At 37.2% G+C, this 26,290-nt stretch overlaps 5 protein-coding genes across 6 annotated transcripts; 4 read left to right on the top strand and 1 right to left on the bottom strand.

Annotated features, from left to right (window-relative positions):
• The first annotated feature begins 614 nt into the window (after positions 1 to 614).
• Positions 615 to 3,094, top strand: LOC135226279 (homeobox protein 5-like). The gene is made up of 2 exons (XM_064265721.1): positions 615 to 797; positions 1,877 to 3,094. The coding sequence occupies exon 2, from the start codon at positions 2,219 to 2,221 to the stop codon at positions 3,092 to 3,094; it is 876 nt and encodes a 291-aa protein (XP_064121791.1). The 5' UTR covers positions 615 to 797; positions 1,877 to 2,218.
• Positions 3,095 to 6,969: 3,875 nt separating this feature from the next.
• LOC135226328 (1-phosphatidylinositol 3-phosphate 5-kinase-like) lies at positions 6,970 to 8,431 on the top strand. The gene is made up of 2 exons (XM_064265760.1): positions 6,970 to 7,785; positions 8,170 to 8,431. Exons 1-2 carry the CDS (start codon positions 7,010 to 7,012, stop codon positions 8,300 to 8,302), a joined length of 909 nt encoding a protein of 302 aa, XP_064121830.1. The 5' UTR covers positions 6,970 to 7,009; the 3' UTR covers positions 8,303 to 8,431.
• A 1,151-nt stretch (positions 8,432 to 9,582) lies between these two features.
• On the top strand, positions 9,583 to 15,150 carry LOC135226327 (putative mediator of RNA polymerase II transcription subunit 24). 2 transcript variants are annotated; one of them, XM_064265759.1, is made up of 2 exons: positions 9,583 to 9,918; positions 13,629 to 15,150. In XM_064265759.1, the coding sequence occupies exons 1-2, from the start codon at positions 9,911 to 9,913 to the stop codon at positions 14,488 to 14,490; spliced, it is 870 nt and encodes a 289-aa protein (XP_064121829.1). In that variant the 5' UTR covers positions 9,583 to 9,910; the 3' UTR covers positions 14,491 to 15,150. The 2 variants fall into 2 exon arrangements, with proteins under 2 accessions (XP_064121829.1, XP_064121828.1); XM_064265758.1 differs by having other exon boundaries at positions 9,583 to 11,540.
• A 1,261-nt stretch (positions 15,151 to 16,411) lies between these two features.
• Positions 16,412 to 17,743, top strand: LOC135226278 (putative uncharacterized protein DDB_G0277255). Its single transcript, XM_064265720.1, has one exon. The coding sequence runs from the start codon at positions 16,412 to 16,414 to the stop codon at positions 17,741 to 17,743; it is 1,332 nt and encodes a 443-aa protein (XP_064121790.1).
• A 5,618-nt stretch (positions 17,744 to 23,361) lies between these two features.
• LOC135226277 (putative uncharacterized protein DDB_G0291812) lies at positions 23,362 to 25,543 on the bottom strand. Its single transcript, XM_064265719.1, has 3 exons — positions 25,009 to 25,543; positions 24,635 to 24,827; positions 23,362 to 24,487 (listed from the first exon to the last, which is right to left on the bottom strand). Exons 1-3 carry the CDS (start codon positions 25,091 to 25,093, stop codon positions 23,893 to 23,895), a joined length of 873 nt encoding a protein of 290 aa, XP_064121789.1. The 5' UTR covers positions 25,094 to 25,543; the 3' UTR covers positions 23,362 to 23,892.
• Positions 25,544 to 26,290: the final 747 nt, after the last annotated feature.

The raw sequence follows: 26,290 nt of genomic DNA, 5'->3' as shown, positions 1-26,290 counted from the left end.
TATATATATATATATATATATATATATATATATATATATAATAGTGTCAACCATAACAGTGATGACTCCTTTTACATAATCAATTTTTGGCTCCATATATTGTTCAAATAATTTGCACAGGTTAATATGAGCTCAGTCGGTTATTTCAGCTAAGTTTTACCTTGTTAAATTTTTTAAACTTTTCTCATCCTTCGAAAAACGGATAAGATTTATAAAAACTACTACTGTCTTTACGATGAATACGAATGTTTCTGTTCTTCAAAATACTGAAATATTCTTTTATATGGTTTGATTCGAGTATGCAAAATACGTCGCTGATTTCACCTCAAAATGTGGGTGTTTCGAATTCATCAGGGGTATGCATTATGCAGGTGTTACGATTTGTAATGCAGGACCCCAACTTCCAACCCGTAACACCGCCCGCACCCCACCCCGGTTCCCACCCTCTAACAAAATATGCGCTGTAAACTGAACGCACCTTAAGCTCTTGTGGTTGTGGGTTGGAACCGAACACTGTTCCAAACCCCTTATGCGACGCAAACTGAACGCACCTTGAGTTTCTGTGCCATGCAGACTGAACGAATCCTTCAACTGTGTCAGTTGAACACAAGAACCGTTACACACTCCCAGCTGTTGTGCTGGTGTACTTCTCTCTCATCAGTCTATGTCTAAGTTCCAGATTCCCAGTCTACGGTGCGGTCTTCTTCAGTAACCAGTTGACTGTGTTAAAGGGAGCTTACGCTATCTCGGAGACGAGATGACGTTACACGCGAGTCACGTCTGTTTTTCGCTTATGTGTAAGTTATGAAGTGGGAACTGTTATACGATGATGTAAGCTTTCAAGAAAAGTTTTCAGGTTTACTATACATCAATGTCTGCGTAAAGTGAAATGTAGACAGTGAAGCGTGAGGCACCTTGATGAAGATACTGACTTGTTTGTTTATTTGATCAGAATCTATCGGTGATTTTACCATGATTGAATCTATACGTTAGTAACTTTGTTGTAAGGAAACTAATAACTTGAGAAAAGTGAAAATATAAAGGAAAAAGGATGGAGTTGTCGTGATAATGTTAGCAGAGTATATCCAGTGTAAGGATGATTCAAACATTAGCGGATCCAGGTGGGGCGGGCACCTGGGCACGTCCCCCCCCATGAAAAATGATGACAAAATAGTAACATTGACGATTTAGATAATAAAATTTAGATAATAACATTGACTGCATTCATCTTTGCGGTCAACAAAACTCTAGACTCTTAGGATATAGTGAAGAATATGGATGAGGCTATACTCTTGGTACCGTTATTTGTTTTTATTCTAACGACAAATTAATGAAGAAACCAAAAGAGTATTAGTTGGTGTAGGAAATAGGATAAGGATAAGAGGCCGAATTTTTACCAGACATCATGCTGCAATTGATATTAACCATTGGCAGTAGTGTAATTGAAGATTCGGTTTGTCTAATGAAAAGTTGTTCTGCCTTTCAGCTAAGATAAAAAGTAAGAATGGAATACGCTGCATTAACACTAGATGTATCCTTAAGACTAGACATACCGACAATAACTCCTGCCGCTTGTGGCTAAACGAAGTGTGAGGTAGACTAAATAGCACATTACCTTGAATAGCTACTTACTATAATGTTAACGATTTGTTTGAATATGACGATGTTTCAATAGCTCAAAAGACTACTTGTGTAAATTTAGGGAATTTAAAACGAATATTCGCAAGTTTTAGAGAATGGTTGCTGAGTTAAGTTATGATATTCTGATGTTTCAGAGTACTCATAAATTTAAAAAGCTGGTTTTCTGGAATACAAAGACTTCGTGTAAATTAAGAAATTGACATTTTGTATAATAAATTTCCACTTTTCATTTCAGAACGCCTGATGATGCCCACGACACGGAAGACGACCTTCTTTGGGTTCTTTTCATTCTGAGATGTGGGAAGGAGTCTGTGGGTCATCTTGGTGAAACATCCAAAACCGAAAACATGGATAACATCGAATATTTCAGTCTAAACCGGAGCAATCTGACGTTCTCTGGAGACAACGAAATCAGTCAAATCGACCAGGTCGGAAAAGGAACATTTACCGATACATTTTTACCTCCTCTTTGGGGTACATATTTTCCAGAAACTCGGGAAGATATTATCTCGGAAGTATCCCGGCTACGGAAACAACGTTGACACGAAGAACAGTTAAGAACAGTTCACCTTATTCGATGTCGATTTCCAAAGGGCCACAACAGCCTCGACGGAAACGTGCGTACGACTACGTAGCCTTAGACTCATACGCCAACGAGGTTACCGAAGAGTACTGTCCTCCATCGCCGCCCTCGACACCCAAGTTCTCCGTCTTCGGCTTCCTCGGGATGATGGTGTCTCTGAGCATGACGGTCGCGAATGTCATCAACGCCATCAACAACAACAACAATAACAATAATAACAATAACAACGACAACAACAACAATAACAACGACCTGAATGCAGCTGGTGATGGGGCTGGAGGAGCTGCGGACGCCCCAGTGAGAAACGTCGTCCCCGTCAGGATAAACGATGTAGGTCAGCACAACGCCAACGCAGATCTGGGAAGTGACGGACTTCCTACGTTAACCAACGCACGCCCTGTGACCTCACGCCCCAACACAATATCCTTTGGAGGCAGAAGAAGCCTCTCGTCTGATGAAACGCAACCGAGAGAGTTCATCTCCCACAGGGCAGTTGGACATTTCGAATCACAGAGCTCAGACTCGTATGAAAACGGGGCATTTGAGATCGGTGATCACAGTGGTGGGTATGTTCTTACCTTAGGAAACCAAAACTTGACGGAAAATAAGACGAAATCGCCCAGAGATAGCTGCTCTTGCAAAACCAAAAGGAGCGCGACTCGTTTACCCACCAAGAATAAAAACTCCGGTTCATTTTTTCAAAAACTGTCTTTGATTTTCGACTCAGAAAATGAGATGAATAATACGAGTCATAAAGAGGACTGGTTGGGATTCTGTATTCGACGATTCTTCTGTGAACAAGAGTTAGAAATGCATTACAGCAGTGGGGTGAACTTGATGTTCTTGAGAATAATGAGGCAAGTATTTTGATCGAAATGCTGATGAATACCTTTCACTCTTTTCTACAGTTGAGATTTCTTATTACGGAATCAATCATTTTCGTTTTGGTAGTTCATTTATTATTATTATTATTATTATTATTATTATTATTATTATTATTATTATTATTATTATTATTATTATTATTATTATCAGGGCCCGTATGACTTCAAAGGTCATCTAATATTTCGTAAAGTATCTATTTTAATGATTATTAAGTTTAACTATCATAATACTAAAAATGAACACGTAAAACTCATGATAATACAGAAAAAAAACTATTGTAGTAGTACATAGAACAACGATTCAAAATTCTGTAACTGAAGACAATACCAGTTGTGGCCCTTTTATATACGTATTTACTTTACATTATTTTTCTACTTTAATTATTCTGGAAAGACCAAGATGGGAGGACAGCCCAAATTTAGTTGGAATATAAGGTAAAAAAGACTTACTTAAGTGATATATATTACATAACCGCCAATGGCTCTCTCTTCTTAGGTGCTTAAGGACTTATATTACAAGATAAGAGCGACTATTGGAATAGGACAAATCGGAAGTATAAACATTTCCTCAGAACAGCAAGGGAAAATTGAACAGTGAATAATCTAGCTTACATAAAGTAATGATAATAAATACAATAATAATGAAGAGGTTTATTTCCTATTTCAGAATGGCAAGCTACTCTCTTATAAGAAGGGCAGGGAAGAGCTACGTGTTACAGAAGGAATATGGATCAGAGAATCCTGTTACCCCAGGCTGTGGGCATTTCCAGTGCCCTGTGTTATCCATCCTCGATACTAAGCTGTCGTGAGCATTCTCCTTTATCTGAAAGTCGACCGGAGAAACAACTTAGTGCTTCTTCTAAGTTAGGTCAAATGGAATAAAGAAATGGCGTGATCCGACCTCCAGCTCACTCGGGGGTCGTGCTAAAATCTACGGTCAAATAGCGCGTTGTTTCACCGACGAAAATTAAAATCAATACACCATATTTTATGGGAAATAATTGTTCTGTACTGTTTAACATGACATTATTTATTTTTTACATTTTCATTCTAATAAATGATAAAAACGCTATCCTAAAATTCCTGTATTTGTAACACCTTTTTCAGGCCTTGTTAGGCTTTTCCTTAGACCTTTCCTACCCCTCCAACAAAAATAACAACAGCAAGAACAACAATAACAACAAAAAAGTAGTCTTGTAGGCTTACTCCCGAGGAAGCGATAATGAAAAGCAAAGCAGAGAGAAGAATGGTCAATGAGCAAAGAAACAGCAAGATCCGCCTCTTGGAATTAGTCGTGTTATGGAAATGTGAAAGAGTTGAATTTTATAACCTTGGTGTTTAAGAAAAACGAAAAGAGAGAGAGTGGGAGTAATATTTACAGGCTACCCTATATTTTGTTGCTTTAGATGACAGCACTTACACGTATGAGAACTAATACATGTTGAAATAACCTCATGTGCCCATACTCGTTGTACGAAAGTCCATAACAACGTTTTGAAGGCAAGTTGTACTCTCACTTTTCCTTCATAGTTTTCAATGCTCCATTTCCCTTTCTAAATTTTGCTTGAATTTACCGTACACGTGCATGAGCAAAAAGATCATTTTGATAACAGCACGAAACTCGTTTACACAGAATTATCATATCCTTACATATATAATTTCATACAAAAATTACACGTCTTTTACAGTCCTTCAGCCCTCAATCAATTCAACCACTGTAAAGTCCTGATCTTTATCGTTGTTGTCAAGATCTATAGGATGAATTACTGACCCCCTACAACCATTTAAGAATCACTGCTGAGTCTAATTTCACTTGAGCGTCGTGACAGACACAGCTAACTGCATAAACAACATTAAGAGGGAATAAATATCTAAAATTCTAACTCGAAGTTTTAAAGGAAAGGAGACCTTGATGAACAAAATAGACCAAACCTTAATAAACCACGAGACATAGTATATATATATATATATATATATATATATATATATATATATATATATATATATATATATATATATATATATATAGACATCAGAGGGTTACCGAAACTCAGTAGATCAGTTAAGGAGTTTATTATGAGATACGTTTCGTGTCATCCTGACACATCATCCTTTCTTGTCCTTCGCTTTATTAAGGTTAATATTCCTATTTAATCCTAAATTTCTACAATTTTAATGTCACCTTGTAAATAATTTTAGTATTTTTATGAATAACTTTAGTATTTTATGTTTTCCTTTTAAATAGCATGTAAACTATAATTATATTTTTTTATAAATGTGAATTGATTTTACATTACAGACTGATGATGTGTCAGGATGACACGAAACGTATCTCATAATAAACTCCTTAACTGTTCTACTGAGTTTCGGTAACCCTCTGATGTCTACATGTTCGCACCTTTTGATATATATATATATATATATATATTATATATATATATATATATATATATATATATATATATATATAATTCATTTGGTACAGCAGTTACATATTATCGATTAATAACAGTGATTTTCTGTGGTTCTATGTCATGTGTGCAAGCTATTTCATTACGAGAGAGAGAGAGAGAATGGCAAATGTAATAACAGTGATTTTCTGTCATGTGAGCAAGCTATTTCATTACGAGAGAGAGAGAGAGAGTGAGAGAGAGAAGAGGAGAGAAGAGAGAGAGAGAGAGAAGAAATATGTCAATGAACTTCTCTCCTCAGGCAACGACAAAATTGCCGTTTAAACAGAGGATAATTTCAGAATTCCCGAAGCTCTTTTGGAAGACATTAACAGCATACGATAAAAAATAATGATGCCAGACTTAACCACGAGAAATATATGTTAATTCCTCTTTACCCAGAATTATAAGCATGGGAACGAAGTGACGAATTTAACACTTTAGCCATAAGGGCACTAATGAGTCTCGACAATCACTTGCGACTAAGTGGATTTGACCGTATCTCCTTGTACCGTTAGTCTCATATTCAAAGGAGCTGGCGTGAAGTTCACGCCTCCTCCTCCTCCTCCCCCACATGAGAGAGAGAGAGAGAGAGAGAGAGAGAGAGAGAGAGAGAGAGAGAGAGAGAGAGAGCTCTTCCACGTACCTAGACCTAGTACAATACTGTTTGCAAAACTTCACCGAAGAGTTGGCCAGCTGGTAGTTGACCCAGACTCCGCCTCTACTGAGAAACGTGACATAAACAGGTGGTGTTATAATCTTCTTCTTCTTCTTTCCATTTTTCCCTTCTTACTGCAGCTCTAAAGGGGAGGAGTACAGTTATATCATACGCGAGCTTGAGTGTTACTTCTGAAGCTGCAATGTACAACACTGTGTAAAGAAATCTGTCACTTGTGTATTTGTGCAAATAGTGCATATCGAAATTTAATTGTCGTTCATCGAGTGCAGTCTGGAAAACACTGTATAACTTGTGCTACAATTTAAGTGCAATTTATTTGATTACATGCTACATTTATTAACTGTGACCTGTTCTGTTGTAAGAAGCCTTTTTCTACAGCACTGCGTAAGGACGTTTGTCTCTTGTGTATTTAATATACCTAATAGTGACTTTAGTACTTTTAACTTTGTAAACAGGGTATATATCTATATTCAATTATCGATTATTATCGACCGCAGTCTGGAGAGTATGCTTTTTGTGTTACATTAATTGTCACTTGTTTAGTTATGTGTTGCATTTATTAAATGTATTTTATTCTACTGAAAATAGTTTATTGCAAGCATTACTTCAGTGCCACTTCTATTGATTGATTATTAAGGTCAAGCCGTGGCTCTATTCAAAATGCACATTTTACTTCAAAACGAATATCACTGCATTTGGGAATTGAAATTTACCTTTTCATTTCAGAATGATGACCCATTTTGTTGCTCTATTGGTATTGTGCTTCTGCGTTATGCTCTGCGACTCAGAAGTAATTTCTAACCAGTTTCACTCGAGTAAAAATGACAGTTTAATAAAATCAGTGATCTCAAATACCTTTATTAGCGTTTTTTCCGAGGAAACTGCGCATGAAGCAGTGGAGGGAAGTAACCAAACTAGAATTAACAATAAGATGGGCAATGACATTGGCGTAAACCATAGACCTAGACGGTACTTGCCGATTCGACTCCTAGGAAGACCACCTTCCACCACCGCCCACACTCCTTTCATGGTGGCTGAAGCCAACAACAACCGATACCAGTACATGCCGCTGAAGGACGACGGCTCAGTGCACGAACTGGACCCTTGTCCCGCCCCTTCCTCTCCTTCAGGAGGCGGTGGGAGCAACGTCTTTGCTCTCCTCACCTTCAGCGTAGTGACTGCCAACGTCTTGATCAACGCCGTGGCCAACGTGAACAGCAACAATAACAACAACAACAATAACGAGAACAACAACAACGACAACGTCAATAACGAGAACGTCAGCAGCAACATGGACTCCAACACCAACAACAACATGATTGTTGGTCGGGCTTTCGGGTCTAGGTCTAATAACTCGACTAAACGCTGCTCTTGCTCTTGGAAGTCCAAACGTCTTGCCAAGAGGAGGGCGGCCGCCCAGAAGAGCTTCCACTTGCCAAGGTCTCTGGTCTCCTGCGCTCCTAGAGTCATCTGCGAGACATCCAGAGTTGCTGCTGCAACTGCCTCTTCTGCTTCGGAACTTGACTATTTTCTCCAGAGCTTCTCTGGGTAAGAATCATGATGAACACTGTTTCATTGCTGTTTGAAATGACCTTTCCTAATGTGAGTTCTTTGTGATTATGTGAGAAGTCGTGGTTACTTTCTTTTAAAAATTCAGTATATATAAATTTCCTCCTCACAAATACAGGCGCTTTTTTTTCATATTTTTAAGAAAAACCTAAACACAAAAGATGTCAATCAAACTTGTCTGTAACCTCTGGCAAACGTCTCTTAAACTGTCATGAACTGCAGATACAAGAATCCATGGTCATGACAAAAGGTTCCATGTTCTAGTGAGGCGTGGAATCAGAATTTAACATTTCAGGTAATTTTGACACTTACGAAATTCTGCTTGTGTGTCCAGTCACAACTTGGCTTTTCTTTTTTTTACAGATTATCTACCAGAGCTGCTGTAGACTCTTACTTCCCTCCCTCATTGCTCAGAGATGCAAGGATGCTGGGTTTAAAGGGTGGAAGCTGTGAATCTAAGTATCAATGTTCACTAGTTGACTGGATAACAAAGTGATCCAAGATTTACCATGTTTCTCAAGTGCATCCCATTTTCTGTGGGCCGAACATTTTACAAGAGAATTCTTCATGAAAAAATAATAAATAAATTGTATTGACTCGAACCTAATATGAAGGAAACGTGACAATAACAGAAAATGGTAACCTGACGTATTTCTAGTGGACAGAAGTCAGTTGATTAAGGATGCGAATGACTGAACGGATATGCGATTGACCAGTTAATCTCCCCGAAGAAAACAAAATTTTAAAGGCTGCTTTAGCAAAGAATGTATCATTGTCATATTATGCTTATAAAAATAAATTCTTCTAGAATATAATTGTTTTTTTATACTGAATCAAAAATTCTTAATTAGTTCCTACAGATTAAGAATAGACATACGGTTTATACTCTTTAATTTTTTTCCGTGTAACGGTGGACAAGAATAGATTTACGTTTGGTTAACCCCTTGTTTAATGAACCTAACTAACAGGCACAAATTCAAAAATACCAGTTACGAGGAAAAAAATTATATTACCATCTTTTCTTGATAAAAATGCCTGATACTTTTGCACGATTGTCTCAGTTCGTCCTATTTCTGACCTAAAAGCTGATCATTGTATATTACAATACCTCAAAGTTTTCTTGCATTTATTCCTTTCATGTGTAACAAATTCCTCTTCTTCTTTTAGCCTCGTATTTGGCGTCTTTAAATCAAATCAAATAAAACCTGTTTTAAATCGTTCGTTCTTGATACGGTCACATATTCAAATGTCCTCCTCTTATTCCAAATCCTATGACATTTCATTTCAAAAGCAGAAAATAAGGTTTTTAACCTTTTGCATCCTAAATGCGAGTGGTCATGACCTTGTTTATTATTTGTCCTCGAAATGGAAGAAAATGACACACGCACATACTATAACACTATAACTATAATTCAAGCGTCGAAAATACTATAGTCCCATATTCTGAAAAGGCTTTCATTCCGAATGTTATAAAGACCATATCATATAGATGTGTGTGTGTGTGTGTGTGTGTGTGTGTGTGTGTAAGGTTCCATTGCTAAGGCGGTCGAAAACGGCTCTTCGTCTCATGTTCAAAATTTAGTCGAAAGAATCCTGGTTTTGTCTCATCCGTCCCAAAGACTTTTAGTTCCACTACGAAGGGGATTCTGCCACAACCTATGCGATCACACGCCTGGTAATATTCCGTTACGGTGCCTCTTGAAAGGCGATGACTTTGCAAAACGCTCTGCACTCCGGAGAAGCGGCGCCTACCATCGTCAGATCGACCCTGGGAACCTTGGAAGTAGCACCCACCTCAGTCAGTTCTGTGTCGTTTCATGGGTGAAACGCAGACTTCTGAGTTTAGACTCTGCTGAATGACTGACTGATTGATTAAGGGTTCTCTGGCGTCGTAAAGAATGCTCGTGAAAGGATGTGTCTGGAAATTCAACGGACTCTGTAGAGGCGAAATTGAAACGAAAGTAACAAAGTGAAGTGACTGGAAACTCGCTGCCAGTGTCTTTATGAAAAGTCATTCAGCAGAAGCCATTCAACGTCGTCGTCGATGTACAATCTCGTTAACTGAAAAGTATCATCGCTCTGCTCTGCATTCACGATTGCAAAAATGACAAGGTCAGTGAAACAGAATGTGATCTTCGTTTATTCTTTCATGTTAGTTTTCATTTCAAGAGCTAACTGTGGCTTGGTAAGTCCAAAGACTTCAACATTTGCCCAAATCGACCAAAGGCCCCCTTACTTAATTTCTTCGGATAGCAAAGGCACATCTAACCAGGTGGAGAATGACAGCTTTCCAGGGATATACCTTGAGGAGGCCCAGTTTATTAATAACAATATTCCATCATATGATTATTCTCGCACCAAAGCAAACCTAGATATGAGAAATACAAATCAAGGCTTAAGACGCACCACATTTCCAGACGTCCAAACAACAACTGCTCCAAGTTTTTTAAAAATAACAATTCCATATCTTAAAAAATCTCTCATTCCAAGCTTCGAAAAGATCATTCCAAATCTGGAGGGGACTATAATTTCAAGCGTTGAAAATACAATAGTCCCAGATTTTGAAAAGACAATCCAGAATCTTGAAAAGGCAATCATTCCAGATCTTGAGAAGACTTTCATTCCGAATGTTGTCAAGACCATATTTCCAGCTCCTGGAGCAAAGGCGGTTCCGGATCTTAAAAAGACTATCATTCCCGGCTTAGAAAAGATCATTCCAGACCTTGAGGAAACTATAGTTTCAACTGTTGAGAAGACTATAGTTCCGGATGTTGAAAAAACAATCCACGACCTTGAAAAGAATTTAATTCCAAATCTCAATCAGAATTTATTTCCAGATATTCCAGGCCATGGAGGGAGGGCAATGCCATATCTTAAAGAAACTATCATGTCAAGTTTGGAGAAGATTGTTGCAAATAATGAAGGAACCACAGTGCTAAGTAATGGAACAGTGGCAGTTCAAGGAGATATGGCAGACGAAGGAAGCACAGTGCAGAATAATGGAATAGTGGCCGTTCAAGGATATATGGCAGACGAAGGAAGCACAGTGCAGAATAACGAAATAATGGCAACTCAAGGAGATACTGCAAACGATTATTTCGCTTATGCCTCAAAGGAGTTGGACAATCCACTTAGAATTAAGAGAGATATTCCCAACGACAATAGGAGGCAATCTCTCGAAGTAATTCAAGTATACCCAAAGAGTTCGAATGACAGTGAAATTAGCAGAAGTGAATTGAAAACCCAGGACGATTTTAACTTCGGAGAACCGACTGATGCCGGCGGTTCCTTTCCACTGACGACTGACGACGCCACGACCTTTGCAACCACGTCACTTACGACCCTCCGGACTGCGCGTCCACCAGACCACAGGATCTCCAAGAAGGATTCGGGCTACGGCCAAGCGGCCAGCTCGACATTCAGCATCCTCAACTTCCTCCTGGTGGTCTTCAACGCCATCATCAACGTCGTCAACAACATCAACAACAACAACAACAATAATAACAATAACAACAACAATAACAATAACAACAACAACAACAATAACCAGAACAACAACGTGATCATGAACGGAGGAGGGGGAGGAGGAGGTGGTGGGGGGATGGGTAGGAGCGCAAGACTAGACGTCAGAGAGCTCAGTACCTCTTCTGAGAACCTCAGAGCCAGACGATTTATTTATCATTAGAATCTAAAGAAATAATCATTCAGGTGCACTAAGAAGGATGACTGACCAGGTATGCACTCGTCTCGTCTAATATTAGCTGATTTCTTCTCGTCTTTTCGTAGGACAGTTCACTAATAATAACAAAAAATCTGCACCATATTTTAGGGCACTTACAATCTGTAAATTTGCCCAAAAAATTGACCCATTTTTATGGCACTTGCAATCTGTAAATAAAAAACACACAATTTTTATGGCACTTGGAATATGTAAATTTACCAAAAATTTTTATGGCACTTGTAGTCTGTAAATAAAAAAAGTATTACATTTTATGGCACTTGTAATCTGTGGATTTAAAAACACACACACACACACACCTTTTATGGCACTTGCAATCTGTAAATTTGCAAGAAAAAATTATGGCACTCGCAATCTGTAAATAAAAAAAAATAGGTATTCAATCTGTAAATAGGTAAATAATTATAGCACTTGCAATCTGTAAAATAACAAATAAATTATGGCATTGCAATCTGTAAATAAAAAAATTATGGCACTTGCAATCTGTAAATTTGCAAAAAAAATTATGGCACTTGCAATCTGTAACTTAAAAAATTATGGCACTTGCAATCTGTAAATAACAAATAATTATGGCACTTGCAATCTGTAAATTAAAAAAAGCATTTTATGGCAATTGCAATCTGTAAATAAATTTTTTTTATGGCACTTGCAATCTGTAAATTAACAATTTACAATTCATCGTTGCTGAAACCTGGAACCAGAAAGAGTAAATCTAATGTAGTGATGTATTTGCTCTTGTCCACAATCTTTCATTCTTTATAATTGTGATTATTTCACAAAATTGAAATTTCACGGAGAACTACAGATTTTTTCGGAATTGTATCATAAAAAAACACGAAAATTGCCCGTTTGCACAACAATATGCTGCATTAGAGCAGGAAAGACAACAGTTGCTTAGGATGTAAATAGTAAATATGAATGGTGGAAGTTTGAAAGCCATTGATTCATGAAAGTATTTTAGAGTAAATATGACAGATAATGGTAGAATGAGGGGAGAGCTGAACCACAAGGTACTTGAAGCTACGAAGGCGAAGAAAGACAAGGATGAAACCTGTAGTATCTAAGGAAGCTAAGGCTGGATTTGAAAAGGAGTGTGGATGTTGCATGCAAGTGAAATATCAAGTTGGAGCTATTAGTCCCAAAATCATTATGCCACACTGATTTTCACTTCAAACTTATCATCTTCCAATTGTTTCACCATAAACACTTGATGCTCTAAAGCTCATTTTCACCAACATTGCCTGGCCTTTAGTAATTAACCGATTTGTTATGTTCTTACTTTCTCAAATGGGAACCCCATTATTCACCTTCTGCATAGGAAGCAATGACATTCTTCTACAATATTCAAAATAGTATATAGATATATATATATATATATATATATATATATATATATATGTGTGTGTGTGTGTGTGTGTGTGTGTGTGTGTGTGTGCGTGCGCGCGCGCCATTTTTCCTGTTCTTGCTATCCCTTCTGACATCCTCAATAGTTATATCCATCAGTCTTCTCATGCATACATTAAACCTATTTACTCTTGAATAAAAAAATCCTCCAGACCAAGAACTTTAAATATCATGTCCAGTGATAAAGGACTATGATCTCTTCAGTTAGCATGTATCCTTATTGCATCTTTTTTCTGCATAATCCATTGACTTCACAACCTTTCCCTGTGCGTTTCTGCCCTCCAACCAACACATCTTAGTTTTCCCGCTCAAGTCCTGCCTCTGATTCTGCCCAGTGATTCCTTCACATCCTAATTTTTCCATCTTAGTTTTGTCTTCATAACTTTACTTTCTCATTTACTGCTAAATGTCTCTTTCTCCTCTGTTCTGTAACTGAACTTCAAACAATTACGTTTTTCTTCACTAAATTCCTCATTTTACAATTGCTTTGTCTACCTCTATTACCTTCAATCTTCTACATGCTTATAAACGAAAATCCTTTGTAAACTCAATAAATCCGCCCTAGTACAGTTTGAATAGTCTATAAAAAATGTATAAATAAATAACAGCTGTATAAAGCTGGTGTAATTCATTAACCTGTTCATCTACTGAATCCTAACAGGACTCACTTTATTTGCAGGCAATGGCTTAGGGCCGCGACCTTCATCACCATTATAATGAAAAGTTCACACATCTCAGCTCGGAAAGATAATTATCAAGTGCCTCAATATGTCAGCCAGAGACTGCCAGCCATTCCTGATTATCCTCCGTCTCAAGATGTATCCAGAATCCCTCTAGGTGGTCTAGGTGCCTTCAAAGTTTTCAGTTCATTCCCTGGACATGATTTTGGTCTATCAGCTCAAAATGGATTTATGGAACCTGTAAAGCCCCAACTAGAGGATGATTCAAGTCAGGATGCCTCTGTGAGTTATGGAAATCCTTCAGTTTCTCTGATTAAATATACATCACATGAGGATTTGAACTTGACTTCTTTGGAAGAGAGTCCTCGTAAGGAGGATGTTATCAAGAGCAGAAAACCTTCAATTTCTACACACAAAAATTCGACATTGGAAAGTCTGAACAAAACTCCGAGTGTAAAGGATGCTGACTCAAGAACGGGTCCTCCCTTGTCAAAAGTTTTAGGCGTAGCAGCTGACGTCACTGTGACGCTCTTGGGCGCCATCCAGGAGAAGCGTCACAAGGATGAGAACGCAGTCACGGGTCGTGTCTTTCCTCTGTTCGGGTTTCTCTCTTTCCTCATGCTCCTTCTAAACAGCATTCTCCTCATCATACAGAATATCAACATCAACAACAACAATAACAACAACAACAACAACAACAATGATAACAATAACAACAACAACAATAACAACAACAACGATAATGGACGTAGTATTAGGCCTAATTCGAGTCTCGATTCCTTGCCCTTCTTCGATTTCGATTTAGACTCATTGACGAAGGTCCGAGATAATTCAAAGTGGCTGTTGCAACTTGGAAGGTAACATTGATTAAGGGGTTTTTAGTTTATTGCGCATCTATTTCAGTTACTGGAAACCTGTTGATTTAAGATAGATCCGTTATAGTACGTAGTTGCTATAAATTATGGTAAATTTCACAGTGGCATTGCACCCATAAATTATAATTTTCATCACATGTGTCAAGGAAACCTACAGATTTCAAAGAATATTTAATTATATTTAGAGATATGTTTAGGGAAAGGAAATCTATAGATTTCGCAGAATATTTAATTATATTTTAGATCTGTATATAGCTAATTATCACGAGAGTTCTTGGGTCGTTACTATAAGCTAGGCCTATGAGTACATACAGCTAGGTATGGAAGGTCAACTGTTAAGTGTCTGGGAATGAAAAGGCGGAAAGCATCATCACCTTCCTTGGTCGGTCGTTTAATTTATTTTTGAACTCTGGAACTCGCTGCCTTACATCCTGACATGAGGGTTTGTCGTCCAGGAGGAATAATATATGAACAATGTTTTGTTTCTCTCTTGGTATCTTTTTCTTCACACGGAATGGGTACGGTTTGGTTGAGGTGTCTTTCCTGTCAGTGTCCAAAGGCGATACTTTAAATATTTACTTTTTCCTATAGGTGAGTATGTATATTTTCCATAAACACGTACATACACACACATATATTATATATATGTATACTATCTATCTATCTATCATATATATATATATTTATATATATATATATATACTATATATATATATAATATATATTTAAAGACGTTACCGTGACTAAGGACTTTATGATATTTATCTTACCTATCTAAGTTGGAGCCTACACTACACACTCGTGATGAGAGAGAGAGAGAGAGAGAGAGAGAGAGAGAGAGAGAGAGAGAGAGAGAGAGACCCGCGTATGTTGCAAGGCTCTAGTTCCAGAAATATACGGCAACTAGCAACTGTTTAGCGTAAACTCACCTAGTCCGTTAACACCTAGACTTAACACTAAAACCTAAATACTCTGACATTTCAATCGTTTTCTCCGTCTACCTGTCAGTCAGACTTTTCCATCCTCAGTCCAGCTTCTCTGAGTACTAATTACTGTGGTTTAAAGTGACTTCGAATTAATATGGAAGAGACAGCGATTTTAAATTACTACGACAAGCAGTTGATGAATGGGATGCCTATATGGAAATTAATTAATATAACTGAAGGAAATAGAGAATTAAAAAATACCGATGGAAATAGTAAATAGGCAGTGTTATTCAAATCATATATATATAATTATATATATCAGCAATAAAAGAGTTCCGTAGAAATCGGACTAAATAATATGCTCTTCATTCAAGCACTGATTTTAATATTAATTATAATATTATATAATAATATAATATATATATATATATATATATATATATATATATATATATATATACATATGTAATTAATATTTATATTTATTACACAACAAACACACACGGACATATATTAATAATATATAATATATTATATTATTATTATATATTAATATGTATGATGTATACACGGGTCTCTGTGTGGGAAAGTGCATATGTATGTATGTAAATCAGTAAGAATAACCAAGACAGAAGGGCAACACACAAACTGTACTAAAACAACTCTGTGCACGTACAAATACGTATATGCATCTGCTGCAAAAAAAAAAAAAAAAAAAAAAAAAAAAAAAAAAAAAAAAAAAAAAATAAAAAAAAAAAAAAAAAAAAAAAGGAAAACGGTAACACTTTCCACAAAGGCGCTAGACTCACCGTCAGCTCGACCACTGGCTTTTGTTTGTGAGCCCACAGTGCGCAATAAAAGGAACCTTCGCTCCTCCCACTTGATAATTGCTACTTGAGCGAGAGGGACTGCGTCCTTGGTACATGTTCCTCCGGCAGTTTCAGTTCTCCTTCTCGAGTGATACTCCAGTTGCCTTTCGATATGTGGACCAGGGTATTCCCTAATTTCATTTGTATTCTTGTTGTGGTGACGAATTGTCTAGACGCTGATGGTGGGATCGTACTAAGGAAAACGCCCCGATTCAAGAGTGATTTCCGAACGGACATTTTGAGCTTCGAAAATGCTGATGAAGGAGGCGACTTCGCTAAATCAGGTGCCGCTTTTAACTGGAAACCAGACACTGATAATATGATAGTCGAACAGCCACAGCATAAGACAACAACCACTGGTCAAGTCGATTTGCATCCGGTAAAAGGACTCCAATCTTTCATCGAAGAGTTAGTCACCCAGATCTTAGTGAACAATTCATGGACTGAAGGACCTCCCTCAGATGAAAACGCTTTTGAAAATCCAACGTCCGCTTTTTTCAGCCTTCTGGAGCAGATGGGACAGACGCCCCCTGAAAAGCAGGCGCATATGAGAGGAAGTACAGTGAGCAGAAATTCGTCAAAGAAAAGATTGCACTCCAGAACCAAAAGAGCTTTCCCTCTGTTTGGGTTTCTAAGTTTTCTTATGCTGTTGCTGAACAGCTTCCTCTTGATCAACCAGAACATCAACATCAACAATAACAATAACAATAATAATAACAACAATAACAACAATCTCAACGAAAATGTGAACATGAATGGTAAGAGTCTTTCCAGGTCACTCTCTTCCACGGAAATGCTTGATTCTCCTGATGATTTTGTCAACTGCGAGGGCTATGACAACGGATATAAAGACCTGGATAACGGTGAGAAGCACTGCCGCAATAAGGAAAGAGATAGGAAGAAGAAGAAGAGATCGGTGGAACCTGATAAAGAGAAACAACACTCCGATTCCTTTTTCAGAGCGGGTAGCGGAAGAGCGTTAGCGTCCACCAAAACCCGCCACATTAGCCAGAGAAGTTCCTCTGTCTTCAGTCTTCTGAATTTCCTTTTGGTGGTGTTCAACGCAATCATCAACGTCATAAATAACATTAACAACAACAATAACAACAATAATAACAATAACAACAATAACAATAACAATAACAACAACAGCAACGAAAACAACAACACAAAGAAACGTCGGGATGTTTCTCCGAGTTTTATAGAACTGCTTTCTCAGCTTGACAGGTTGTCCATGGCTGTAGAAGTCGAGGCGTTAACTAATCCAGTCACCAAAGACGTCCCAAAGACGATAGTGAATACTGATGACGGGGATTTCTCAAGCAAAACCAGACATTATCTCACATCTGTGAATCCTTTCAGTAAATCTAAAAACTATGACAGTATTGAGCACTTCAAACAAGAGTGGCATGGGTACTTTCTGATTGAATCTAATAATATGTGATAATGAACATAAAACAATGCAATGAGGATTTTTTTCATAAAGATATATTACGTAATTCGTAAAAAAAAAAGTGTTTTCATTTGTTAACACCACTGGAACAAGCGTTTTTTCTAGCTTTCAGCTTTGTGAAGGAAACATAACAATTTGATTGATTAAGTGTGAAGTGGATTTTTGCAACCTTCTTGAGAATGAACACAATTTTTCCCTCTGATCATTTTCTTATTTTTCCCTCTGATCATTTTCTTAGTGGGTAATACATAACTTTACTATAGTGATTCACTGCAAATCTAAGTTGCACTATTTCCCTGTTAAATAATACGCAATCGTTTAAAACCGACCGCTAAGACGAGCAAGTATAGTAAAAACCTTTGAACGTTGGGTCAAGGAATTAGGAAACACTGTCTAATTTCTTTAAAAAATTACTTCTTGAGATAAGATGGGAAAAATGGAATATGAATAACGATACAATATTTAATAGCAATGAAAACAGATTTATGTAAATGTATCGTTTACAAATTTCGTTGGACCTGAGAACACACTCCTTCAAATACGAAGCAGCCACCCACGTTAATCCAAGACAGCAGTCAAAGAAATAAGTGGTTTTATAATGGGATAAAAACCTACATATTTAATCAATAACATTCTGTGTCATTAATTATGTATTCGCTATTCAGCGCTTTCTGATCTGTGTAAGTTTTCTTTAACACGAACGTTACGATTACAAGAAATACTGTTTATTGATACAATTATCTTTGCTAGTGTCTTGCAAGTACAACAACGGCATTAAAAATAAACATTACGCACTCTGTTTAGTTTCATTTTACCTGTTGGGTAGTCTGCAACAGTAAATGGTTTCAGTCAGCGTTACGGAAGAGGAGAAGCGGGAAAGAAAACATCTATAGATGATAAACTAAAAATAACAGAACTATGAAAAGAAACTATATGATGGGTGACGATATTCATATATCCTGCCAGTGATAAGGGGATTACGAGAGAGAGAGAGAGAGAGAGAGCTCATTTTTTTGTGAGAGGTAGCAAAGCATGAATTCCAAGATTAAACACTAAGAACTGGGATTAGAAGATAATGTTTAAGGCAAAGCACTTGAAAATATGTTTTTCTTACAAAACAATAATACTCGCGTTTAAACGGAATGATTGGAATTCTGACAGCAGCAGAAACAACACTAATGACTATTATTATAATCCTAAAAGGACCCAAAAAGTGACAGGGATATAAGCAAAAGGTTTTGATGGAAATTGCAGAAAGAAGGCATACAAAAAAGCACCATAAGACATATGCAATGTGATAGGCAGGCGGCGATACAGAGGACGAGACAGTTTTGCAATCAAAGAGAAGCAGAAGAAAGGCTTCAAGACCTAGTAGAACCAGGCAAGGAGATGAGCGGTAGACAGAGATGCAAAGAAGACGAATTCTTCTTAGAATGAAAGTATAATTTATACTAAGCAGATTATTATTATTATATTCGGAAGATGAACCATATTCATATGGAACAAGCCCACCAAAGGGCCATTGCCTTGAAATTCAAGCTTCCAAAGAATACTCAGTATAGCGAAATGACTAAAGAAAGATGGAAAAGACATCAAATGGGAGAAACTTAAGCTGAATAGATAGGAATAATGAAATAAATCTTAATGAAGAGAATGAATACAGATTGGAGATATGGATATATCATTAGCAGATGATATATAGGGATATCAAGAGAATCGCAGTAAGGAATTACTTCTTTATTTTTCTGCGCCTCGTGGGCACCCAACGCCCCCCCCCTCCCCAACTCCTCTGCTACCATGACTACTAATTCCTACTCATGTCATCGTACATATTTGTGAATAGTTATAATTTTGAATGAGCTGGGGAATTTGTAATCTCATAAAATTTCACTGAACGTATGATTGTATATATAGAATACAAATACAAATAAAAGTAAAATAAAAAAAATATTAACAATTGAAATAAAATAAAATTATAATAAAAATAAAAATAATAAAATATCAAAATCAAAATCAAAATAATAAAAAATAAAAAAATAAAAATGCAAAATAATAAAATAAAAATTAAAAGAATAAAATAATAATATACTTGTAAGCGCCGACTGTTTTTTCCTACGTGAAATTTTGTTTCTCATGACCGTCAAGCGTAATAACAGTTAGCGTTATAAGTTTTATCATAACAGTTTAGCTGCAATAGACGTCCTAGACACGGTCACGGCTGTGTCAGCAACAGAGTGGAACCCCGAATTCCAGAACCCATTTCTGGCTAAAATGATAAAGTTGCCAGATTGTTCCCGACCGTTAATAAACGCCCGTTACTTGACGGGCAAGTCTAACTGGTTGTTTCCGGTCCCCCTCAAGCTGAGGGTCAATGACAAAAAGAACCAATTACGAAAACTTGTGAATCCTATTTTTCTGTCGTTTTTTTTTCTTGTAGATAAAGATTTTATCCGACTCTCTCAGACATATATTCTAATCCATTGTTTCTCAGACGATTGATAAACTATCTCAACGTAAAGAACGAGGAATAAAAATAACGAATTACCGGCCATCTGGCGGATAAAGCAATATAATCATCGCGGCTATTTCATCTTTCTTTCTAATTATCCAAATGCCAGCGTCACTCGACTGTCCCCTCAAAAGAAGGTAGCAGGCGTCACCCAATTACACCGAAGTTACACTAAACTGGCGGGGAGGCGTTAACTCTACAACGAACCTAAACAGTACAGAGGCACATTAACCCCGTTGCAAATGACTCTTGAAAAGGCTCGTGATCGCGGTGCAAGTTTTAATAACGATGCATCTGCATAACAACGCTAACAAGTGAGAAGTTCTGACGCCTAACGGTTCGGCCTAGTGGCCTCTCTTCCTCCGCCATGGCCATAACGAGAAGGGTTGCAGGGACGGATTCAAATTTGATTTGAGTGACGATGAGCTGACGCGGCAGATTTCTACCTCCTTTGGGCCGAATGGAGATTGGGGTTAGAATGTCAGAGCAGAGGTAGTACATACAATATACTTCACTGAAGAGCGTACGTTGATTTGGTGACCATTATGTATGCTATATTACGGTACTTTTGTTTGAATCTAGGCCGTCCCCGTCCTATGGAAGACTAAGCGTTGTGACTGATTGGTTTGCGAAATTTGTAGCGAAAATTTTGTGTCAAAGATTTCAACGCTTTGATGTCAGGTCGATAATAAATTAATACAATTAACACATATCAGGGATAATGTACATTTGAGTGGTCTTCTGTGACAAGGAATAGCCTATTTGATGGGAGTAATTGACGAGTTTGATGTCAAAAGTGATATTAAATACTAAGTGAAGTAATTGTATTTCTGTCCCAGGGGGTGGAATGTGGAATTAATAATTTAATCATTATTAGTATTTTCCTAAATATACAATATTTATAAAGAACAAGGCCATCATTTAGCACAGCAAGTTTCTAGAGCAGTGGTTTGGCAGGCTCAAACTGGCTCTAGGACCACACAAAACACAGTGTGCATCGGTCCTCACTACTGAGAGGTCACGCTGGGCTATTTCTCTGCTAGTTTATGTGTTTGTGCTAAGTGTTTTGTCGCATATTATTTGGATATGCACTGCATTTATTATATTGCTGCCATTATCCAAAATAGCATCACTTGGTAACTCGGAAGTTCGAGTGATTAATGTGTCAAATATTATGTATAAATGGAATAAAAACTAAAGGAAAGAAATACAGTTTTATTTAATATTCCCATTTTCTTACATTATATACATACGTATCAAAAGCATGCATTTAAGCAGATGAGCTAATCAGTACCCTGAAAAGTCAGTCACAGGTTTCTTTAAGTTTGGGGATAAAAATATTTTCGAAAACATCATCTCAGTGTGCTTGGGAAATCTTGTGAAAAACACTGAACCAGTTTGTGACAATAACCTATTTGAAGGGAGGCATTTTCAATTTCAATTCATGCTACAATGTTGCTACATACATAGAACCAAAGTTTTTGCCGTACACATATTAGCATACCATTCATAATAGTGAGACCATTGCTTATATTAGTATATATATATTATATATATATATATATATATATATATATATATATATATATATATATGTATATAAAGGTTTTTTGCCACAAAGGAAAAAATGAAAAAGCGAGATAGCCAAGTACTTTCGGTCCTGTTCGGACCCTTTGCCTCAGTAAAAGGTCCGAACAGGACCGAAAGTACTTGGCTATCTCGCTTTTTCATTTTTTCCTTCGTGGCAAAAAACCTTTATTTATACATAGCATCACGTTTTATATACTTCGTGATCAAGTTATTCATATATATATATAATATATATAGATATATATATATATATAGATATATATTTATAGTATATATTATACCATGGTTATCTATATAACTACTTAACGGTATAATGTGAAGATAAAAGGCCCATAAAAATCTATTTTAACGTTGCAACCATAAATTTCGAGCACCTCCTGTGCTCCTGATCACTGGTAAGATATGGACATGGGATGTCTTACAAGAGTATATATACAAAAACATATGTAGGTGTGGCAGTAAGTCTCTATTGGTGACCAAGGAAGGGTAGAAATTAAAATCTATTATTCTCTGATGAATTTTGGCCTCACTGACTCCCGTCTGGCGGTCGGATGTTCTTGGACACCTGCTTGAGGAGCGGCCTAAGGATTAGTTTGACGATGTCATCCGATTCCCAGTGATGATAGTAGATTCCAGCATCTTCCTTTTGTACAGACAGCTACTATTGAAAACCAGCTCCGCCCCACTCCAGTTCATAGTATGGCCAATGTCCCTAATATGTATATTCTCTGATGCATAACGTACTGATCTTTCGTGCTCTGCTAATCTTTGCGAGATGAATCTACCGATCTATCGGTTTCCCCAACGTAAATCTCATTACTATTACAATTGCTACACGGTATCTTGTAAACTCCAGCTTCTCCTCTTTTATTTAGGTGTACGTTAATGAGCGAGTTCCCGATATATTTTGGGATAATGGAAAATGAAGGATTATTCGACCTGAGGTGCTCTGTGGCTTTTTGGATGTTTTCATCGTACGGAATTTTTATTTTACTACTGAAGTCTATTTGTCTATTGGGAGTTGGACCTCTATAGTAGGTATATTGTAATCACTTTATTTATAGCCTCCTCGATAATGTATGGTGGGTAAAGCAGTTGCATTAGGTATTGGTGGGTCGTGTTGAATTCTTTATCCATTTGAACATATTCTAAGCCCCCTGAGGAATAGGTTGCACCCGATCATGATCTTTACGAATGCATCTTGGTAACTTAAGAAATGAATATATAAAACAGCGAAAGTAGGTTTCCCGTATACTGTGAACGGATTCTGTTCTCTCATGATTAGTACGTCTAGGAACGGCAATTTCCCGTCCTTCTCCCATTCTGTTTTAAATTTTAGTCAGAACTAGCCAATTTAGTTGATTGAATAATTCACTGAAATCTCCCCAGCTATGTATATATATATATATCATATATATATATATATATATATATATATATATATATATATATATATATATATATATATACGTCAAGAGGGTAACACTCTAGTTATGAAAAGTATTTCCATTGTTACAGATCAAGTGAAAAAGGGCAGGGACTTGCAACCACATCTTAAGACTTGCCGAAAATCGGAAGGCTATAACATCCGAAGCCACCAGTCTCAGGGAGAAAAACACATGATAATACACACAAACGCACACATTATATATGTGTGTATGCATGTGTTTACAGAAAACCTTAGGGATACAGTTTACATAAAAAAGAAACAAACGCTCTTTTGAAATAATATCACTTTAAATTAGCTATGCACACTTAAATTAAAACATCAACTGATCCTGTAGTGCCTCTAAACGGACAATTGCAGGAAAACTGGGTAAATAACACAGTTAGCCAAAATCGTTGGCTTGAATGGAAATCGTCCTGTTACATCTTGCTACCCAAAGCGTGGCTCTCTCCGGTCCTTCCGGATCACAACAACCCACAATGAACCAGTCGAACAGCAGAGCTTCGACATGCGCAAACTCACATGCAAGCTAATACACAACACCAATAATCTTCCTTACGACGAATTTTTACCAAATGAAGAGCCAGACGACCTCTAGACAAGAAGAGGAAGGTAATCACTTGTGTTGGAAGGATTCACGAAAGAAGAGTACTTGGATATGGTGTTGGGAGGAAACAGAGGTTGACCGTTGTTTAACGATAGAGAGGTGAATGAGGGTAAGCCTGATGATGATGAGGAGGAGGATGAAGAGGAGAAGGATGAAGAAGAGGAGAAGGAAGAAGAGGAGAAGAGGAAAAAGAGAAAGAGAGGAGGAAGGTAAAGAGAAGGAAGAAGGAGGGGAAGAGCGGAAAAAGACGAAGATGAGGAGGAAGGTAAGGATGAATGGATTTTTCCAGAAGAGAAAGACTGAGAAGATAATTTAGAGGAGAAAGGTGAGGTTGGTGGAGAGGTAGTCGAAGGAGAAGTATTCAAGGAAGAAGAAGAAGAAGAAGAAGAAGAAGAAGAAGAAGAAGAAGAAGAAGAAGAAGAAGAAGAAGAAGAGGTCGTAGGACTATTCAAAGAGAAAGAACTGGACAGAGCCGAAATCGAGGTAAGAATAGGCTTAGTGATGAAGGACACGGAGTCCTGCAGAAATCGACTGACTCTCTGAAAGAGTGTTTTCCCTACCACCATGTTCGTGTTCATATTTCTGTGAAAAAAAGACATAATTGGCATTAGTGAAAACTCGTTTCAGAAATATGTATGTATATAAACATCAAAACAACTGAGTAACTACTTCAACTTATAATCATTGTACCACTTGAAACAAAAAATCGTCTACAAATTTCATACGTACTCGCTCATCCCAACAAGATCATTTATGTTGGCGTTGTTGTTGTTATTGTTATTGTTGTTGTTATTATTGTTGTTATTGTTGTTGTTGTCGTTGATGATGCTCACGATGTTGACGACGGTGTCAAGCAACGCCATGGTAAAGGCCATGAAAGCCAGATTGCTGTTGGCGTCTCTTTTGAGTCTGGATGAAACATCTTGGAGGGAACGAAAAAAATAGGCCTATACTGAACAATTATTCGTGAAAAAAAAAAAACACTATTGTACAATACGTCTTGATGAGACAGAACTACTGACTCTGCACAGTATAAGCAGCCATAATGAAAGAACATATTCTATTATCAGGTATATATCAGATACGTGAAGTAAATTCTTTACCTAGGATTCCGACGGAAGCGCCTTCTATTGGTTCTGGTGCAGTTGCAGAAAGATGATGTTCAACCGGAAATCCCTTGATAATCATTGTTATTGACTGTCTTCGTAAACAATCACAGTTGAAGTACAACAGTAATTTCTCAACTTCCTTCACCTTCAGTAACTGAGTATCAGCTACTGTTTATAATCCCGATCACGCGTTCAAGTAAAAGTTAACCTAAATCACTAAAGTGATATTTTTTCTCGTGGGCGTTTAACTAGGTTGGATGTATCATTCCGGCGAAGAGCTCTTTGAATTAAAAAGAAATACCTTTCTAAGTCTACACACGACGACAAATACACCGTGTATACATACACCCGAACACAGGAGCCGCTATGTCACACCTTACTCTATCACAGCTAACGGTCAACTGAACGGACTTCTCTTTTCTCTTACTCACTCAGATGTTCAATTGTCAATTTTTGACAGCTACGGCATTTTGAGTCTGTTTATTTTCGTCACTGTATCATTTCCTATCAGAATTTATGATACAGTGACACTATTGTAATTAAAATTATGGAAGAAAGCTGAAAGCGTCACGAGACAATTAGGACGGGGACGATATTTAAAATAGTATACCATTAGTATACATTTTCTTTGGTGAAAAACAATCTTAGAAGGGTAACTGTTCAAGAATAACAACTCTTATCAAATACGACCACAAGTTTATTGTATAATATACCTATTACGTGCATCTTCTTGCATGAAATATATATTCACTTTCATATAAGCAATAATATTCGTAACTCAGTCTCATATCGTTCTTGATCAACACAATTTTAAGACTGAATATGATTTTATATATTCATGTTCTTTTGAGTAGTTTTCTCATCGTTATTAATTTATTATCAATTACACATATGTATTTTTGCTGAAGGGCCCAACCCTTCTTTTGCCCGGTAATATACGAATAAAAATAATTTATACTATTTGACATTTAATTAAGTGACTTGTTTATCTTAAATGTTGAAACCCTTTAATAATTCTTCAATTCATCTTAGTTAGTACGATTCTGAGCAAGGAACGACCGTCCTATAACAGAATGATTAGTGGCGTCATTTCAGATCTTTCTTGAAGGGGGGGAGGGGGTGGGCAAAGATTTAGAACTTATGGTATGGGTGGTGTGGCGAGGTAAGGGAGCTCTATCGGGTGGGGATAAGGGGCGCTGCCCCGCCCCCAACCCCCGAGGTTTTTTTTTTTTTTTTTTTAATTTGTGCACATTCTGAAGCCGTACAAAATTCACCT

Source organism: Macrobrachium nipponense, chromosome 14, assembly GCF_015104395.2.
Source record: "Macrobrachium nipponense isolate FS-2020 chromosome 14, ASM1510439v2, whole genome shotgun sequence".
Lineage (NCBI taxonomy): Eukaryota > Metazoa > Arthropoda > Malacostraca > Decapoda > Palaemonidae > Macrobrachium > Macrobrachium nipponense.
The sequence above is the reverse complement of the archived record's forward strand: the minus strand, read 5'-3'. Positions and strand labels throughout refer to the sequence as shown.